The 21258-nt window shown below is 41.3% G+C and overlaps 2 protein-coding genes across 5 annotated transcripts; both read left to right on the top strand.

Moving 5' to 3' along the window:
- The first annotated feature begins 240 nt into the window (after positions 1–240).
- On the top strand, positions 241–12600 carry msrb3 (methionine sulfoxide reductase B3). 4 transcript variants are annotated; one of them, XM_054753536.1, is made up of 7 exons: positions 264–408; positions 6481–6638; positions 7881–7989; positions 9398–9475; positions 10401–10429; positions 11528–11625; positions 11736–12599. In XM_054753536.1, the coding sequence occupies exons 2-7, from the start codon at positions 6563–6565 to the stop codon at positions 11901–11903; spliced, it is 558 nt and encodes a 185-aa protein (XP_054609511.1). In that variant the 5' UTR covers positions 264–408; positions 6481–6562; the 3' UTR covers positions 11904–12599. The 4 variants fall into 4 exon arrangements, with proteins under 4 accessions (XP_054609509.1, XP_054609511.1, XP_054609508.1 ...); XM_054753533.1 differs by lacking the exon at positions 6481–6638 and adding an exon at positions 4005–4119 and having other exon boundaries at positions 266–408; positions 11736–12600; XM_054753537.1 differs by lacking the exon at positions 264–408 and adding an exon at positions 4005–4119.
- Positions 12601–14275: 1675 nt separating this feature from the next.
- Positions 14276–20947, top strand: LOC129168359 (protein BTG3-like). Its single transcript, XM_054753532.1, has 4 exons — positions 14276–14760; positions 14842–14979; positions 19144–19315; positions 20685–20947. Exons 1-4 carry the CDS (start codon positions 14591–14593, stop codon positions 20826–20828), a joined length of 624 nt encoding a protein of 207 aa, XP_054609507.1. The 5' UTR covers positions 14276–14590; the 3' UTR covers positions 20829–20947.
- Positions 20948–21258: the final 311 nt, after the last annotated feature.

The following is a 21258-nucleotide window of genomic DNA, read 5'->3' on the forward strand; positions in this document are numbered from 1 at the left end:
TGTCTGACTCCTATATATTTATTAAATATTTAAGAATCGAATAATTAATATAAAGATATTGTATTCATATTTGTTATCAAGTTCATGAGTATCGAAATATATTGCTATCTAATATTTTTTTATATATATTTATGAATGTCTTTTGCACCAACAGCACTGTGCTTTACACATTTTCCTTTTAAATAAAGTTTCAAACCGGAAATATGGTGGTCGTGCCCATAAAAGGAGATGGCATCGTCGCAGCGCAGTTGCATAGCTGAAAGTGTCGCGGGACGTGTCATCAAGCTTGTCCCGGTGTCGTGTCGTCCCAACTCCGACTCATGTTTCAGCCTGACACCGACAGACTCTCGCTTCATAGTCGTCGCCACTTTACTCTCTGCGTCGCGTTTCAGCTTCTACTCCTATCTGGTATGTCATATTTTATTTACGTCGGCAAAGCTAATTTGTATTTGCTAGCTGTGTAAACCACCTCGAGGGCGAATGGGACGTAGTATAAGTACAACTACTGTGCTGTAACTACTGTAGTTCGAAATCATGCACAGTATTTCAAACAGCGTTGACAACCAACTACAAGAGGCGTCACTAACATTGCCATGGCGTGAACACAAATAGATTAACTGTTTTTTGTGTACAACACAACAGAAATTGAGTGTTTTTCTACTTTGACAGGATGCCAGATACAGGGGAAAAAAGTCGGTCTGGGCACCGTCGGGGATAACTGATAAACACAACAGTGGTTTCCGTGCAACTCGACACTTTTGTCCTCATTTAGTATACTCTTTATCTATTTATACTCACATTGTCTGCCTCTATTCAGCCTACCTCCATTCAACACCCCACTCATGCCTTAATTAATCAACTTATCCTCTACGTGTATCAGCAATTTACCTCAGATGGTTTGTTTTATTCCTCATCACTGCTCCACATTTGGAGAAGGCTGGCTCACAGATTGATCAGATCAGACTGAAATGCTCCTTAAAAATAATTGCGGGCCGAAAATGGCCCCAAGGTTGCACTTTGGACACCCCTGCATGTGGTTGAGCACAGAAGAATCTACCCCTACTCGTACTACTTACCTTTTGAAATAGCATCAACGCTGTACTGTACATGATGATGTGCTGATGATGATGTCTAGACATATGTATGTGTTATGGGATGCTGTGATGGTAGTGGTTTCATTTATTTTCAACATGCATGTAAGTTCCATTGGACTGCATCACATGGTGATGCTGTAAGTATTACATAACTTTCTTTCCAAGAAAAAACTACATCAGTGCCTCAGATGTTTTTTATGCAACTCGACACCTTTGCCTTAATATAGTATGATTCATGTAATTTCCAGTGTATTCTTCTCTTGCCGTCCCGTGTGGGGGCTAGTCCATGTTGCAAAAAGCCACAAATAGACAATGAGGTTTTTTTTTGTTTCATGCTCGGGGCAGGTTTGTGTGTCTATTAGTGGTTTTTATGTCTGCCTAGTAACCGCTATTGAGCAGACACCTATCCCACTGGTCAGTTGGGGTTTTTGTGTTTTGTTTTCCAGGCTTTGTTGTTCCCTGTTTGTTCAGGTCCGTCTGTGCTGATGTACTGCCGATTCATCCTACGCTTGAATACCCCATACACAAGTTCAATATCAGGCACATGCAAATACTTCTATATAAGGACATTTGCAGAGTATTTAGTGAGCCTGGCCTATTGGATTGTGTCAGACACACACTTTAATTTATGAGCTATCTCTAAGCTATTCTAGCTACATTTATTTTGTATATACTTGTATATAATGTAATGGTTCTCATAGTTTTTGAATTTTTAGCTTTTCAGTGGAAGTCAAAATGTTTGTTGAGGGGGTTGTGTTGTTGGTGCACACATGCACACGCGCAGCGTAGCCGACTGTAATGCATTCATGTATCCTTGCCAGTTATATTTGAGGTGCACATATGCACTGTGCGTGTGTGTGTAATGAGGGGCGACAGAGACAAACGGAGCTTCAACGACTGTATTGCGATTGCTCATCCACAGTTACGTTTGCAAACCACCGCTTTCCAGAATTAAAAAGCAATAGAAAGACTCCAAATGACTGTCACGGCTAGATTTTTCCAAACCCTGAGCCCTTTTTTGTCGATGCGCAAAGTGGATAATCAACCGTCTTAAATCACCTTTTAAAAAGCGTTCAGACATTGCGGTTAGCGTTGTATTATAGTAAGTACAGTGTTTCCCACAGGGCTGCAGTCGATTTGTATCAGTGGTGATGATGTTATTGTCTAATTTGCATAATTGGCCATGGCACATGCATGAGATTTGTATGAGTTTCCTTTTACATTTATTTTACCAGCATAGTGTGTGCATTTTTGTGAGAGTAAATAAAATGTCCATTAATTAAATGCAAAAATCCTTACATTTATTGATGCAATACATCATTGGACAATTTTGCCCGGTATTTCAGAAATGGATGTAGCTTGGCTAACCTTCAGCCTCTGTACACATTGTTACAAAATCCTCAAGAAACTGTAATGCCCATACTTGGGGTTAAGGCAGACATAGTCACCGATTAAATTCCATTTGCGTTATTAATGTAAGATATTTTATATGACACCCTTATTTTGTTTACACAATTAGACAGGATGTGGAGAAGAGCTCTATTTTTTGAAGGCTGGAAGTGTGTCGTGCATGTTGATCGTCTGTTGACGGGTAAGACGAGCTGGGTGCAAGAATAAACATGCCTCTTGTCCTTATTTCACTCAGAACTTGCACGATGTCGGCGGGCATCGTAAAATGCTCTGACGTTAACAAGCAGGAAAACACAACACGGCATTAACACACTCATACAGCCTGAGTCACACACACACAGCCGCACTAGCATGCTCTGCTAAACTAAGCTAACCCAGCTAGCTTTCATTCAGTTTCAATTTTTTTTGGACAACTTTTGCCAGTGTTTCAGGTTGCCGTTTCGACATCTTTATAGTTCGGGAGGGGGCAGGTTAGTGTTTGTGATGAGATTCCACTACGATTGAGCAGTCCACTGGGGAAATCCTTCCCCACACAAACGTTCCTTCTCCTCACGATGACATCTGAATATCCGCTAAACATAGCGACAAAGTCACTAAATTGGCAGCAGTGATCCCTCTTGCAACGTCTTCTTATTCTCTGGCAGACCAGATGCTTATGAGGTGTGTTAAGAAGCAGAGTTACAAGGCCATCTACTGTACGGACTTGCAGAGACAAGCTACATTCACAGTCCCATTATAATGTGTTTAAGAGCGAGAGCGAACAGGTAGCGCCAGATCTCTTTTTGATAGTCCAAATTTATTCATGGCAGGCTACCAGAAATAAATTAATGTACAATGCATGGTCGGCCGCTGAAAATTTTACATTTCCTTGAAAAATTTGTCACTTAATGTCGATGTTTGTTGTAGTGTAGTTAACGTCATCATTATCGCTAAGCAGCGTGAAACAGCAGCGCAGCTACTGCTTAGTTACACAGCATCAAAACATGCACACAGTGACTTCCTGTTCAGTGCAAAGTAAACTTCAAAATAAAAGCATCGCAGTATTAACATGGATTCTACCACAGCAACTAACAAAATACAGGTTTTGATTAGATTGTTAGCCAGTGGGAGAAAAATGTGCATACGTATGAAAGCGTTGTTGTCATTGTAGTCAAGACATACAATGAAATTAGCGCAGCACTCTGTTAGGTAAGAGTATAAACATCGTAACATAAACGTCAAAACTGAAGAACCACACTAAAAATATGCATAAATGAGAGGAGAATCCCGTGCCATCAAACTGCCATAGGTATTGTCAACATTTTCCTTATGTCTCTGGTCAAACTAGTCACTAGTGATTGTGCAAGCATTCTGAATCGTCACCTTTTTCTTAGTGGTTTTGACAGCACGCTCTACTGACACCTACAGGAGGAGATTCCTTTCGAGGAGTTGTTAGCACTTGAATTCTTCAACCGTCTATTTATAGAGAAATAATCCAGCCTACTCTCTATCTGTCTTTAGAGTGACGCTCTCATGGCTGTCTTCTTCAGACGCGGGCTCTTCCTGGCCCTGCATCATGCCATTGGGCAAGGCAGCAGCTCAGTCTGCCATCCTGCACTGTCTGCCACTCTGCTAGGTAATGAATAGAGTGACTTTTCTTTAGCTTGACTTTTAAAACTGTTTGGGCTTGCATGTAAAATTCAAGTGTGACATAGGACTGGGTATGTGATGTCAAACAGACGTACAGCCCTCGATCACACGGCAGTGAAACATACTTTTTCCATTTGGCAATAAAGTAGAAAGAAATATGTGATCCTAATGCAAAATGTGGCTTAGTCCTTGTTGGCAAAATGTTTCTTGTCGTTGGTCACACTCAGGAGGGATTTATGTCCACTATTCTTTCCAGAAATCCTGACTGCTTTGAGGCGGTCGCTGGGCAGTTCTAAGTTTCGGCTCCATCATGTTAATGTGCTTCTTGTTGGCCGTACTTTTTGGGTCGTTCTCCTGCTGGAAGACCCATCCACGACCCATCTTTATTGTTGTGCATGAGGCCAGGAGTTTCTCATTCAACAGTCTCATCATATTCTCCCAAGACTTGTCTGAAACATCATACATCCCTGGACATGTCTTCTTGAGCAGCGGGACCTTGCGGGATCCCTGCAGGATCTCAATCCATTACAGGAAAGTGTGTTACTAAAGCTTTTCTTGGTGACTGTGCTCCCAACTCTCTTGACATCATTAAACAGCTCCTCCCCTGTAAATCTGGGCTGGTCGCTCACCTTTCTCACAATCACCACCTTACACCATCAGGTGAAACCTTGCATGGATCTGTAGAGGGATGGCAATTGCCTGTTATCTTGTATTTCTTCCATTTAAGAATGATTGCGCCGGTGGTCTCTTTCTCGCCAAGCTTCTTCTTGATGGTCTTATAGTCCATTTTAGTTTGTCCCTGTGGTCCTTTGACAGCTGGTCTTGCCCATGTAGATGACCACATTTGAAAAGAAGAGACCGTTTCTGTGGCAGGAGTCTTTTATTCATAAAATGAGTTGAGATTAAGAGTACTTTCTTAAAGGGGCAGGACTAATTTGTGTGTTTCATGGGCACATAACCGGTCTGTGGGTGTCAGAATGCTTGCTTATTTAAAATACGCTAAAACCAATCCAATGCAGGTGAAGATATGCTAAACAGTTAAATATACAGTTAATCCCTCGGTTATCGCGGTTAATTGGTTTCAGACCCGACTGCAAAAAGTGAATTTCCGCAAAGTAGAATGCCTTCTTTATAAATGCAATATTTTTGTAGTTTTGGCATAGAAAACCTGTTTACCCTCTTCTAAATATGTTTTTTTTAACATTATTAGAGCCATGTGGACATGAAACACCCATACAGTTACCTTTACATTTGTATTACCCAATAGAGTAGATATAGTCAAAGAAAATAAGCCATTTAAAACAGTTTACCATGTAGGGGAGCAGAATCGATGGCGGACAGGAAGTGACGTCGGGGGGGTCAGAGTTGAGTTTTAGCCTGTTGTGGGCTATGGCTGCAACAGTAACCTGTGTTATTGTGATTATTATGTTATTATTATTGTGCCTGTTGTGAGAACATTTAAACCAGCAATAAAAGCGGGTTGTTCAAGTCTGGCGCTTCGGTGGTGGTCTCACCGAACAATTGGGCACCTAGTGGCCAATGTAGAATACTACATTCACAAGTTGGTTTTAATGGCTTGTACTGTATTTGTGTGTTAGTGCATTTAGCCATTTGTATGCTTGAAAATGCTTTATTTGCGCAAAAATACGTAGAATTTGTTTAAATTTGCATATTTTCGGACTCATACCAGGCTGTCGTCAACCACAAAACAGCAATCTTTTATTGATTAATTAATGTTTGAAAAATCACGATAGAGTGAGGGAGCGATGTTCGAATCGCGATGTAGCGTAAGACGACTGTAGTATACTTGGAAAGATATGATAATAGCGACCAATACATATTTAATTAGTTACAATGTTATTCTTTTTAATAAAAACACATTCCTGATATTCCAAATACTATGTAAACCAATAAATATTTTTGTGATTTTTTTTTTTTCATTGTTTATTTTTATTTTTTGGACTCTTATGTCATGTTTAAGAGGAGACGACAATGGATTTTGGCTTTGGCTTTTTAGTTCTTTTTCCTAATCTATCCTATTGTGCATTTTTTGCTAGTCAGTTGAAGGCAATTATAATTGTAGTTGATTCACTGCTACGTTTTTTTTTAAGTCGTTTGTTACATATTATTTATACAACTCAAGTAAAATGTCCTTAAATATTCAGCCATCATCAGCTGCAAAATGTTAACATTGTTTTTTGTTTTTTTGTTTTTTTTTTTTAAGGTGTGTGTTCCGAGTCCTAACCATTTTATGTCTGCATGACCCAGGAATCCCAATAATCCCACCCCATGATCTTGACCTCTTATGTCTTGTTATCTCTCCTTCTGTCTGCTCCTCCTCATCCAGCCCAGGCCTTGTTGTAAGCCCTGCTGTGAGAGGGGGTGTTTGGTTCTAGTGGTGGTTGGAGTATCTCTCTTCAGCTGCCAATATGTCGGGCTTCAATCTGCTGCATCTAATAAGCAAGAGTCAGCCTGTGACTCTGAGGTCCTGCAGTCTTCCCTCAGGTCCACTGACTGGGTGCTGTGTGCCTGCTGTGCTTTGCCCTATCTCTTTAAAATAACATCTGGCTGGTGTGTCAGCATGTCTGAACTGTCCAAGTGTTCACAGTGATGCGCCGCTTTCACTGGTTTTCTTATTTTTTATCAAACCTCCCCGGGAGCACTAATTGCACTGATGCTCCACAGCTTCTAATAAGACGTAAGCAATATTGGACTTCAATTCTGTATTAAGCACCAAGAGTCTTAAATTTGCATGAAAACTTAAGACCGCAAAAGTATACCACCTGGAACTGTTATGAAAATGATACGGTTAATACAGTGGAACCCACTTATGTTGGTCCCATTTATGTCAACAATCCGTCTAAGTCGACCAACTCATCAAGTCCTGGTCTGTTTCTATTTCTAAAATGCCCGCTTGAGGTGACGTCAACTTACACGGTTTACTGTTTGTCGACATACAATTGGAATCAAGTCCCTTTCTGTCGACGTGTTGTAGTAGCGTTAACGTCATCATTACTGCAAAGAAGCGTGAAACAACAGTGACATAACTACTGTCTAGTTACACAGCATTAAAACATGCACACAGTGACTTCCTGTTCAGGACAAAGTAAGATTCAAATAAAAGCATGGCAGTATTAACCTGCATTAACCCATTTTTTTTAGATTGTTAGCATCCGGAAGACGAAAGCTTGTACCAAAGCTTGTCATTGTAGTCAAGACATACAACAAAATTACCGCAGTAGCGCTAAAGAATCATAATAAAAATATGCACAAGTGGAGGAAAACAATGTAAAAAAACTGCTGTAGGTTGCAATTTTTTTTATTTCCAGGCGTCAACTTAAAGGGGTTCCACTGTATTAAAAACAAAACAGTGAACAGTGATTGATTTCATATAATATTAGCTTTTCCACAAAAGGAATATGGTGAGCTGTGCTGCTTTTGCTCCTTCACAGCTGCTTTTGTATTGTGTTGTCGTCACGCACCTAAAACTGAGCGCTAACACGACAAACCAAATGGTTCACTGCTTGGCTTCCTTACAGCTTGCACGCACTGAGTGGGTTACTCCTGGTTATTGTAGGTCTTTATCCATAATGTTTATGGATGAAACTCCTTCAATTAAAATTCCTTTCTAACAAAACAAAGCTTTTCGTGAAGGAAAAAAACAATTGCAGTTTTTGTTCTTTGTTCTTGTAAAAGTGCATAGTGAAAGTCACCTTCTGAGCACTACCTTTTTAATACTTCCTGTAGGAGCTACTCGAACCAAGAAGACATGGCCGGTGACCTTCTCTCAGGAGGAGATAAAGGAACGTCTCACACCCAAGCAGTATCATGTTACACAAGAGCGAGGAACTGAGAGGTAAAAGGCTGCAACAATTAATTGATGATTAATCGATTACCCAATTAATCGACAACTATTTTGGTAATCGATTAATCGTTTTTTTTATTGAAATATGTAAATATCCTTTTGATTTCAGTCTCACAAATGTGAGTATTTCTTAATTTCCGTGATCATCCATGAAAGCAGACCTATCATCTTTGTGTTTTAGCCAAAACAAGATATTCACACATATCAGCTTTGACTTTGGAAAACAGTGATGGGTAGGCTTGTCACGAAAACAAATTTTGCTGGTCGATAAGTGTGCTATAAATTATCGACGATAAGCGATAATTTCAACCCTTTTTTAGACTAAATTGTCATTAAGTTTATCATTCAGTGATCACTGTGTCATGTCACATTTGAGCCACTAGATGGTACTCAAGTGTAGTGTATCTGTGTGAGGCACAGAAGATGCATACTATAGCACTTTTCGTGGGGCGTCACCACTTCACATACCCTGGGTATCGTAAACTCGCGCCACCCGGCACTATGCATTCACTTCGCCAATCAAACGCCCCAGCAAGCGGCAACCGCCGGGACGAATGCTCCACAGCACATCCACACTGGAACTGTCGCTTTTGTGCTTTCATTCACATCAGCGTTTGCTTGCTAGCATCCAGTGTATTCAATCACTACATAGCTAGCCCCCGCCTCCACGTACTGTGACAAAGACGCTGAATAGCTGACAGGAGGCTCACTCTTTCCCTTAATTTGACTATACAACCAATGCGCTCAGACACAAGCAGAGGGAACCCCCTTGTCATCCAGGCTGTGTGCTACAGCAAGACGAGGAAACGGAACAGGCATACGTACATGTCGCACATGTCAATTTATCATCGACCTCGTTTTTATCTATCGTTCGATTAATAGTTTTTTCAATTATCGTGAGAGGCCTAGGGATGGGTATTTTTGCCTCTTTTCTGACATGTTGCGCACCCAACCACTAACTGTCTCTATTTGCTTCATATTAATTTGGTCATCTATGGCCTAACACATTACTCCATTAATCGAAACAGCAAGTTTCAGTTAATCGACTAAGAAAATGATCATGATTGTATTTTTTGTGCATTTATTGTTTTACCGAAGCTATTTGACAAGCATTTAGATTTTTTAAATTATTTAAAATTATTTTAACAGAATATTCAAGCGGCAACCCGGTGTTTCTTCTATTTCTGAATGAAGAGGTGGAAATTTAAAATGTGTTGTTGTTTTTTGGGTTTTTTTTTTTAATCCGATTCAGCAATTAAGTGAAAAAATAATCCACCAACTAATTGGTTATTGACGTAATCGTTAGTTACAGCCCTAGTTTCAACTATCCCTGAAAATGGAGACTGTTATGTTTTGTGTGTGAATGTATGCATGTTCATCATGCATCCTTTCTGCACAGTGCCTTCACTGGGGAGTTCACACACCACAAAGATGATGGGACCTACACATGTGTTGTCTGTGGGGCTCCATTGTTCAGGTATGAGCTTTAACAAAACACATACTGAATGAGGTGATTTATGACATTCAGGAAGAAAGTGTCACGAAGTGCCACAAAGATTGATTTCAAGAAAATGTCCATAAAGTATCTTTATAATTTATCTAATGTATTACAAAAGTAAATGAATAGACAAGTCTGTGGAAATTAGCTCTCTTTGCCATATTGTCCAGTGAGACAAGCGCCAGACTTCTGGCTTTTATGGCAGGTTTGAATGATCTCAAAACAGGCACAATAATAATAACATAATAAGTGTAATAATAATAATCATAATAATCACAGAGAGCGGCTGCGTAGAGGGCGCTCACGCTTGAACGTACTGCCTGCCCTCTTCCTGCTTTGAGTATGTAAATATGCCCGACGTAGCATGTGCAAGAGTACTAGTTGTGTTTGCATTTAGCTAATGATAGTGATTTGGCAAGGTTTAGCTACTCAAGTTAGCTATCATTGAATATATAGCTCCATCTTTAATGTATAGCCTATCATCACAACATCATGACTGCAAATTGTTGATTGTCTCTCTGAGACTGCTTTTGTGTGTGGACGTGCTACAGTCATGTACTGTACGTCAATAACCAGACAGCCATGAGTGACCAATCATCTTACATATCTAATTTACGCCAATTGTTATGCAGTTTAACTCATACATATGATAAATATAGACATTTGTTGTTCAATCTGTTTTATTAAACCACTGTTCAAGTTTTTTAAAATATTTTTTGGTTGGAAAAAAATGCACTGGTGACATACAGCAGCTTTAAGTGAAATTGGTTAATTTCCTGTGACCACACTAAAGCGCCACAGCACACTGGTTGGGAATCACGTCCCTTGTATATTTCACCTGGATGCACTCTGTTTTTGTTAATGTTTGTCTAAAATACATTTCATTGTTGTTTTCTTTTGACAGTTCGAAATCCAAATATGACTCCGGATCAGGTCAGTGCCATTGTATCATTTTACAGCATTTAGCGCACTGGTAGGCAAACCTTTTCACTCACTGTGACTGAGTAAACAACTACTTAATGAAGGATTTTTGATTCACAATTTGAAGTCCGAAATACAAAACATTGAACATGAACGAGTATGTGAACTTTGGGCCAAAAATGTCCTACTTTCCGGGATTCAGAGGATTTCCTCCATCCTTGACTCAGCTGTGTCTCGTCCTCCTGGACATGTTTGCGATCCAAGAAAAACACGGCAAAAATGCGGCAATCAGATGTCCGTTAAATATCACATTTCTGCGGAACCTTGTTATAAAAATGCTGTATTTTCCGTGGTCATACAGGCATTCGCTCCTTTGTAAAGAAACCCCACTCTGCTTTGTATCAAAGCCTCGTCTTCTCCGAGCTGCTGTGACGTCACTTGGATTACCGTAATGACATGTACATCAATGGAAAGAGCAGAACTTGCACTTTCAAAAACGGTTCAATTCGCTACCGATATCAACATGAGTCATACATACCTTTTTGTTAGAAAAGGTTTGATCAATTTGGGGCTGGTGTCGTTCCGTGGGAGTTCCCCGTGTAACGCAGCTTCAAATGCTCGATGACTTTGGTTGTATAACCCTTCCCCGGAGCTGTGCCACCACGGGACACTTGTGCATGACGAGTTTTGCACTCGGCTGCAATGTCTTTTTTTGGACACACGGCTGAAATCACTCTTACTCCATTAACATGTTGGCACACGCTGTTCTTGTGATCACGTGGACACTATCCGGCCACTGCTGGATGGACGTTCTGGGGCGGACTGTGGAATCGACTTGTATCGGAGTACCAATATCGGAGATTTCAGATGCAGGTTAATATAATCCGATACTCTTTTCTTTTTTGCTGATATCGGATATTGGGCTGATCGGGTAGAGAAATCCGTAATATTAGATCAAATATAACAAAAGTATGTCAACCACCAGAATGTAACCATGCACGCATATACTGTATTATCACACTTGACAAAGCTGTTTGCTATGCACATTTTTTCTGTACGTTAGGTCCCCATTCCTGCAACATGACTTTTCCATACATGTCATACATGCAGGTTGGCCTTCCTTTTTCGACCTTGTGAAAGAGGATTCCATCACCGTGTCCGATGATTTCTCCTACGGGATGCACAGAGTGGAGACCACCTGCAGCCAGGTACACTATTGTATTGCCCCGAGATCAAAAAACGTCACCAAATACATAATTATGAGCATTAAAAAGGGGAATAACATGAAATGCATGCTCTTTCCTCCATTCTTACGCAGTGTGGCGCGCATCTGGGACACCTGTTTGATGATGGCCCAAAACCCACAGGCAAGCGATACTGTATCAACTCTGCCTCGCTCTCTTTCCAGCCTGAAGACGCCGAGTCCTCTGGCTCCGCCTCCACGACTGAAGGTGCTGCCGTGGCGGAGGCGAAGACGGAACTTTAAAAGGCCGACCCGGAGAGATTGATGTTGCTGTGTGTGTGTGTTTGAATTAAGACTCCCATGCATACCAACATAATAGTTGAATCAGTACACATTATATACATGTATAATTTCCACATGCAAATAATGCTGAGCAAAAGTATTACACTCGCACTAACAAAACTGAGAACTGACTTTAATATCCCCTTAATATTACCGATTGATGTTTTTATATTCTACTAGACGAGAGTATATAGGGTGTCTCAAATGGAATACTTCCGTCAGTACACATCAATACGTATACTGTACTGTGTACGCTGTGTACTTAGTTCCTTCTCTCCTTTTTTAATGGTGAATTGCAACCCCTCCAGTTAGACACCCTCCCTTTCCACTACGTAGCCAAGATGGCGACTATTAAGGGTGGTAAGTGTCCATCACTGCGCATTCACTGCTTTTTGAGTAGAACCTGGGTTCTGACAGTGTGCACTGCATTTTGCCGTATTTCTCAGTGTGAATGCTCATACGCAGTCAAAAGACGAAGTGCGAGAATTGAGACTGTCTATATTTGGCGGGTATCTTTGATGCTTTTTAACGTTCTCAGGCAAAAATGGAATATGTGGAGTGCTTTTGGCAAATAATCCACCAGTGTGACTCTTCTATTTCTTTCCAATGGCGCTATGGCGTTTTTTCACAGCAGTCAGTGGATGAATAAAATCGATAAAAAGACAATGGCTTATTTCCACTTTTTAAATTCAAGGTGTGTGTTAAAACCACATATGGATTTGAAGGTTTTCAACTTGCTAGCATGGTCTTCATCGTTTACATGCTCAAAAGTAGCTCGCTATTATTAAATATTCCAAATAATTACAAGTCAGTGATGTGCTTGATGTTATGTTTGTACTCTTAAAAACCTCTTCAGCCCTACACCATGGCGTTCCTCCTGGCGGTCTCTGAGGCCCCACGCCACCTGGGCCGCCGAGCAAGCTGCAGGCCCAGAATTTAGGTCAGCCTGGTCTCCAGTACCCAGCTCCACCTGGACCAGCCAGGAAACCAGCCCCAGTCAAACTTTCTCACCCTAAGGGGGATATTTCATCATGATTATCATCATGATCAACAAATTAAAGGCAAAATCACTCAAAGTATAAAGAGTATCGTTATGGGCAGCACTGGGCCTGTATTTACTTTGTATCGAATCGGTTCCAAAATTTGCTGTAACACCCAAAAGGTCATTCCAGGGTGACTATTTCAGACTATTTCATCATGATTACCATCATGATCAACAACTTAAAGGCAAAATTACAAAATCATTCGATGAGCTTGAACATTTTCAGTAAAAAGTATCCGTTTTGCTATACGTATCGGCGGTACTGGACCTTTATTTACTTGGTAGTGGACCAGTACAAAAATTTGCAGTATCGCCCAAAAGGTCACTCCAGGGTGAATATTTCATCATCATTATCATCATGAGCAACAAATTAAAGGCAGAACCATTCAATGATCTTAAACATTTTCAGGAAAAGAATTGGTATCAGTAATCTCTGGTTAATCGCGGTTAATTAGTTCAACCGTGATACGTGAATCTCTGCCTAGTTGCATTCCTTATTTGGAAGTGGAATACTTCTGTAGTTGCTCGTGTGTCTTACTATAAATGTGTTCTGTAGAGGACCTGAAAAAGAGACTGGCAGGAAGTCAATCGGGGGTTCAGAGTTGAGCTTGGGCTTTGTGCGGGTAAAAGTCGCCCCTGTTTTTATTGGGGATTATTGTGTCTGTTGTGAGATACTTCAAACCTCAATAAAAGCCTGTTCTGGCGATCAAGTCTTATCCTTGAGTGCCCCATCGAACATTACAGTAACACTACTGACACTTAGTGACCAGAGTAGAATACTACATTTCATCGTTTCATCTTTGAATGTGTCTTTTGAATGCATTATAATCAGTATTTTAGTTCATTTTATCCATTTTTATACTTAATTTAGGGGAAAAAAAATGTAACATTTGCTTAAATATGCATATTATTTGATTAATAGGCCGTATTCAACTATGAAACAATTTATTAATATATTTTTGATAAACCATGATACCAGAGCGAAAGCGAAATTCAAAGCAATGTTCGCCCTGTAACATAATCACAATCTCATTCAATGACCTTCAACATTTCAGTAAAAAGTATCGGTATCAGTGTATTGGCGGTACTGAGCCCTGAGTTACTTCGTGTCGGATCAGTATTGCAGTATCACGCAAAAGGGTAAATATTTAATCATGATTATAATCCTGATCAACACATTAAAGGCAAAATCATTAAACAATCGTGAACATTTTCAAGTCAAAAGTATCGCTATCGCCAATACTGGCGCTGTATTTACTGGGTATCGGATTGATACCAAACTTTTCAGTATCGCTCAACCCTAATTTGTCCAGCATCATTTTACTTGAAGCGCACATGGGTTGCTGTGATTCTTTCATGCGCGTTCTGGTTAGTTCCGTGTTAAGAAAGCCAGAAAGAATACCACCCATCTACTCACCTGTTATTTGTAATGTTTCTCTTTATGATGTGTTTCCCTGTGACATCATTGTACTTATATTCCATAAATTCATGCTTGTATAACATCTATGGCCTCATTAGGGAAAAAAATATATCTTTTTTTTTTTAAAAAGGGAGACAAAATGGATATTTTCTTTGGGGCCCCATCATACAACAGACATTTTCTACGATGGAGAAAGAAATAACAGATGCTGTGTTTCCATTAATGAGAACACTCATTTCTAAGAAGCTGGAATTTCAAAAAACAAAACTTTTTATCGAGAGGCTAAGTTTTGCATTGCAAGAGAAGTTTGCGGGACACTGGTACCCTGAAAACCCCAGCAAGGGGGAAGCTTACAGGTAGAATACCATACCGTACCGATAGCACTAATGACGTTATTGTTACTGTTGAATCCATTTGAAGTTTCGGGACCATTTCAGGTGCATACGAGTGAACCAGTATGACAGTCATGATCCGGAACTCCTTCGGGCCTGCCACGAGAGCGGGCTGCAGTTCTGTGACCTGCGGCTGCCTCTTGATTTTACACTGTGGATCAACCCCGGAGAGGCTTTTTGTAGGTGAGTACAACCTTTTTATAGGAAGAGGAATGCTTTGATTATGTTAATGTCAGGCTCGGACTGGATGACTGAAGTCAACATAAGTGGATGTCGACATTACCGTTCTTGAAACAGATACTAGCCATTGCCTGCACATTTATTTGTGACTTTGACCGTAGACATTAGGAGAATGGTCTATAATAAAGGATCTTTGAACCTACGGCAGTTTTTTTTTGGTTTTACATCGTTTCCCTCTATTTGTGCACATTTTTCTTTAGATTCTCCTCTTTTTATCGAAGATAATTAATCTCACAGTGCATTTGAGTGGATAAAATCATATCTTAGTGACCGTGTGCAATGTGTAAAGCGCAACATCAAGCTGTCGGCAACTAAACGGCTCCGTTTTTGGGCCTTTATTGTTCACTCTCTAAATCAGGGGTGTCCGGGGGCCATTTGCGGCCCGCGGTTGTGATTTTATCGGCCCGCAGCACAGTCCAAAAATGTAACTTAACAAGGAAACTTAAAAAAAACAACGACAACAGCGGCAAAAATGGGAAAATCAATCAGAAACCAAACTATTAAGAGAAGAGTTGTAATCTAGCAAGGACAAAAAGCCATACCTTCACAAGAATAAATAGTATGAGGAAAAGTCGCAATTTTACAAGAATAAACCCGTATTATAATGGCAAAAACGTCATTTTTAGTAGCATTTCACCTATATTACAAGGCCGAAATGCAGTTTTTTCTTGAGCTACGTATAGCTTCTTAGCATATCTCTATGTGTTGGTTTACAAAATATCAAAGTGGCCCTTGCGTCCTTTCATTTTTCAGTATGTGGCCCTCGCTGGAAAAAGTTTGGACACCCCTGCTCTAAATGAATGATCTTCCCTCAGTGTGTGGTGAGGTGGACGTACAAATGTACGCAGATGATACTGTCATCTATGTCGATGGAAAGGATGCCATTAGTGTAGCCAACAAAGTAATGGACAATATTGTCGACTGGCTTACTTCATCCTGTCTAACACTGAACGTAAGTAAAACTGTTGCAATGTATTTCACCAAAACTAGGAAACTTAAGTCCTTTCCACATGTTTTTGTCAAAGACTACAAGGTTAACCTTGTGGAAGAACTGTGAAATATAATGTCACTCTTCAGACACATAAATATGCTCACTTACAATTCTGCACAGATGTATTTGAGTTCGATGATTGTTTTTCATATTAATTATTGTACTGTATGTCTTCTTGGTCCCAAGCGAACAATACCACATTAAACCAAGAGCCGCAACATTTACTCCACGAATCAATGATTAATCGACTATTTTGGTATGCGATTAATCGGGTTTTTTTCATTTAAAAATGTCAATATCATCTGATTTCAGCCTCCCAAAATGTGAATATTTTTTTATTTCCTTAGTCATCCATGAAAGCAGACCTATTATCTTTGTGTCTGAGTTTTAGGCAAAACTAAATATTCACGCTCAACAGCTTTTACTTTACTGATAAACATTTTTGCCTTTTTTTTTTTTTTTTGCATTTTTGCCTCTCCAAACCATTTACTGTTTGTGATTGGTTCATATCGATTTGGTCCGTTTAGGATGGGGCACCAACACTTTTTCAGCCAAAATCATCTACCTATAAAACTGATAAACATACCGGATAACATGTACATAAAACCTAACCGGTAAACTTTGAGACGACTATACTAAATACTAAGAACTGGTATTTCACATTTCACAGTTTCAAAGTTTCCAGGTAATCAAAATAGTTGATATCGTTCAATAATTCACAGCTCAGTTCAATGACAATAAAGATAATTACTCACAATTCCTCAGTACTTCTTGAATAATGTCCAGTTAGCATTTGCTATCAAACATTACAGATGCCGGTCAGATCTGGCAGGCGGGGGTGGATGAGATCCGCCCGGAGTTCCTTAAGACCATGGATGCTGTAGGCATGTCTTGGTTGACACGACTCTGCAGCAACACGTGGACATCAGGGGCAGTACCTCTGGATTGGCAGACAGGGGTGGTGGTCCCCCTTTTTAAGAAGGGGGACCGGAGGGTGTGTTCCAACTATCGTGGAATCACACTCCTCAGCCTCCCTGGTAAGGTCTATTCAGGGGTTCTGCAGAGGAGGATCCGCCGGATAGATGAATCTCAGATTCAGGAGGAGCAGTGTGGTTTTCGTCCTGGTCGTGGAACTGTGGACCAGCTCTACACTCTCAGCAGGGTCCTTGAGGATGCATGGGAGTTTGCCCAACCAGTCTACATGTGTTTTGTGGACTTGGAGAAGGCATTGGACCGTGTTCCTCCAGGAATTCTGTGGGGAGTACTCCGGGAGTATGGGGTATCGGACCAGCTAATTCAGGCTGTTTGTTCCCTGTATGACTGGTGTCAGAGTTTGGTTCGCATTGCCGGCAGTAAGTCGGACCCATTTCCAGTGAGGGTTGGACTCCGCCAAGGCTGCCCTTCGTCACCAATTCTGTTCATTATTTTTATGGACAGAATTTCTAGGCGCAGCCAGAGCGTCGAGGGGTTCCGGTTTGGTGGCTGCAGGATTGGGTCTCTGCTTTTTGCAGATGATGTGGTCCTGCTGGCTTCATCAAGCCGTGACCTTCAACTTTCACTGGATCGGTTCGCAGCTAAGTGTGAAGCGGTCGGGATGAGAATCAGCACCTCCAAGTTCGAGTCCATGGTTCTCGCCCGGAAAAGGGTGGAATGCCATCTCCGGGTCGGGGATGAGATCCTGCCCCAAGTGGAGGAGTTTAGGTACCTTGGGGTCTTGTTCACGAGTGAGGGAAGGATGGAACGCGAGATCGACAAGCGAACTGGTGCGGCGTCTGCAGTGACGCGGACTCTACATCGGTCTGTTGTGGTGAAGAGAGAGATAAGCCAAAAGGCAAAGCTCTCAATTTACCGGTCGATCTACGTTCCTACCCTCACCTGTGGTCATGCGCTTTGGGTAATGACCGAAAGGACAAGATCGTGAGTACAAGAGGCCGAAATGAGTTTTCTCCGTAGGGTGGCTGGGCTCTCCCTTAGAGATAAGTTGAGAAGCACTGTCATCCGGGAGAAACTCGGAGTAGAACCGCTACTCCTCTGCATTGAGAGGAGCCAGATGAGGTGGCTTGGGCATCTGGTCAGGATGCCTCCCGGACGCCTCCCTGGGAGGTGTTCAGGGCAAGTCCGACCGGTAGAAGGCCTCGCGGGAAGACCCAGGACACGTTGGAGAGACTATGTTTCCCAACTGGCCTGGGAACGCCTCGGGATCCGCTGGGAGGAGCTGGACGAAGTGGCCGGGGAGAGGAAAATCTGGGCCTCCCTGCTTAGGCTGTTCCCTGCGACCCGATCTCAGATAAGTGGTAGAAGATGGATGGATGGATGTCATTACAGATATGCAAGGAATGAAAATGATTATGCAAAATGCAATGCAGCCGGGATTAAGGCAACATATTAAAAGGGCTTCAACAATGAGTACATTTTCCAATTGATCATGAACAAAATCACAAACAGAAGTGGAGAAAACACACATTTCTGTAGTGGGGTCCGAGACGTGGAGCAGAGGCATCAAACACTGACTTGACTGTTTTTTCGACATAACAAGCTGCTACAAGTAACCAGATAACTTGTGTTACAGATACAGGCTGAGATAGTTTATCCGTCATCTGAATAATAGACATGAAAGTTGGATCTCTGTGTGTGTAGCTGGAGACGTCGACGTGTTCGCCGCTTCATTTTTGCCGCCGCGGCACAACAGTGAATCAGGAGGGGAGCTTAAAGTGACGTTCGTGACGTGGTAACACATGCGATCGACCCACGCTACTTTGGTCGATCACGACTGATGTAATGAGCACTCGTGGTCTAGGGCCTGCAGCCCTAATAGAAACCTCCAAAATCACCCTACAATCAGGCTTTAAAGATATTGGACAAAAAGCCTTTAAGGCGTCATCATTGTCACATGTCTCAAATTTAAGTCAACAAAAGCGGTCGACCCATCCACGTCGACTTAAGCGGGCGCTTTTTAGCATTAGTAAGAACACGGTGGACCAGGACTTGAGGACTTGGTCGACATAGATGGGTCGCCGACGTAAGCAAGCGGCACCGACTTAAACGGGGTCACTGTGGTCGTCATGTTGTATTTACACCGTCTTTGTCACACATTTATCATGCCAATGTGTCATTAGGATTGGCGAGGATAATCCTCCCTTCTCCGTGGCGAGTGTCGCTGCCATTTACGAGGAGGACGCAGCAATGAAGCTGTCGGACACTTCGGACAGTGAGATGTCGGACTACAACTTATCTTCGTCCTCTGATGAGGACACAAACGCTTGGTTTCCCCTGAGCTACTGCACTGAGGTATTAAATCTGATGATTAAATAAATCCATGGCGTCAAACATACAGTGGCGTGAAAAAGCGTTTGTCCCCTTGCTGATATCTTCATTTTTGACATGCTTGTCACACTTAAATGTTTCAGATCATCAAACAAGTTTAAATATTAGTCAGTGACAACACACCTGAACACAAAATGCAGTTTTTAAATGAAACTTAAAAAAAAGAAAAAAAAAGTGATATCCCCCCCCTAAAGCTAATAACTGGTTGGGCCACCCTTAGCAGCAACAACTGCAATCAAGTGTTTGTGATAACTTGCAATGAGTCTCTTAAAGCGCTGTGGGGGAATTTTGGCCCACTCATCTTTGCAGAATTGTTGTAATTCAGCCACATTGGAGGGTTTTCCAGCATGAACCGCCTTTTTAAGGTCATGCCACAGCATCTCAATAGGATTCAGGTCATTCAGGTCATCTCCAAAGTCTTCATTTTGTTTTTCTTCAGCCATTCAGAGGTGGACTTGCTGGTTTGTTTTGGATCATTGTCCTGCTGCAGAACCCAAGTTCCTTTCAGCTTGAGATCACCAAGAGTTGGTCGGACATTCTCCTTCAGAATTTTTTGGTAGACGGCAGAATTTATGTTTCCATTTATCACAGCAAGTCTTCCAGGTCCTGAAGCAGCAAAACAGCCCCAGACCATCACACTACCACCACCATATTTTACTGTTGGCATGATGTCCTCTTTCTGAAATGCGGCGCTACTTTTTCGGCAGATGTTATGAGACACACAACTTCCAAAAAGTTATTTTGTCTCGTCAGACCACAGAAAATGTTCCCAAGGTCTTCACTGGCAAAATTGAGACGAGCTTTAATTATCTTTTTGTTCAGCAGTGATTTTCGTCTTAGAACTCTGCCATGCAGGCCGTTTTGCCCAGTGTCTTTCTTATGGTGGAGTCATGAACACTGACCTTAACTGAGGCAAGTGAGGCCTGAAGTCCTTTGGATGTTGTTGTGGGGTCTTTTGTGACCTCTTGGATGAGTCGTCGCTGCGCTCTTGGGTTAGTTTTGGTTGGCCGGCCACTCCTTTGAAGGTTCACCACTGTTCCATGTTTTCGCCTTTTGTGGATAATGGCTCTCACTGTGGATTGCTGGAGTCCCAAAGCTTTAGAAATGGCTTTCTAACCTTTCAGTTGTGTTGTCATTGACTAATATTTAAATTTGTTTGATGATTCCAAACCTTTTAAGTGTGATAAACGCCACTGTAAAGTAGACCGCTTTAGCTTTTCTTTTTTTTTTATTAGCTTTTAATTGTTTTTGCAGTGATGAGCCATGCACTGAAAGCTGTTCACCAATGAAGAGAATTTATTCAACTGTGACTTTGCTTCATGTTTATTTGTAGCTGAATCCACTCGCTCCAGCCTGGTATCCCACCGGGTACCCCCAAGGGAAAGGTACCAGGGAAAAGTCACGTCCTTCCAAGGCCTTGCAGAAGAACATTCTGAAGCAGTCTGCTGCCTTTGTGAGGACAATAAAAATGACATAAATATAAAAGAACCAGTCACTTTTTGCCTGTGGAATATGAAATAATAGTTGTTATGGATCAATGAAATGGCAATACAAGTGATATCAGTATCACAGATGGCAATTGTGGAGATGCGTAGATGAAATATAATGCTGTTTTTTCACAAAATACATCATCTATATTACTGTAATTGAGTAGTTTTTTTGTGTACTTGTATTTTTTCAAGTAAGTTTGACCTTTGGCAATGATACTGTTATGTGTTTATATCAGCTTAAGCCTAACTCAAACTCTAATCAGGCCCTAAACCAAACCTCAACCCTAACCATAACCTGAATGAACTCTAACCCTAACCCAGGGGGTGTTAACCATTACTACCAAAAGAGCCATATTGTCCCCTCTTGTACTAAAGAAAAATAGTCTGGAGCCGTAAACTTAACACAAGTTTTAGTCT

This window comes from Dunckerocampus dactyliophorus, chromosome 15 (genome assembly GCF_027744805.1).
Source record: "Dunckerocampus dactyliophorus isolate RoL2022-P2 chromosome 15, RoL_Ddac_1.1, whole genome shotgun sequence".
NCBI classification, from domain to species: Eukaryota; Metazoa; Chordata; class Actinopteri; order Syngnathiformes; family Syngnathidae; genus Dunckerocampus; species Dunckerocampus dactyliophorus.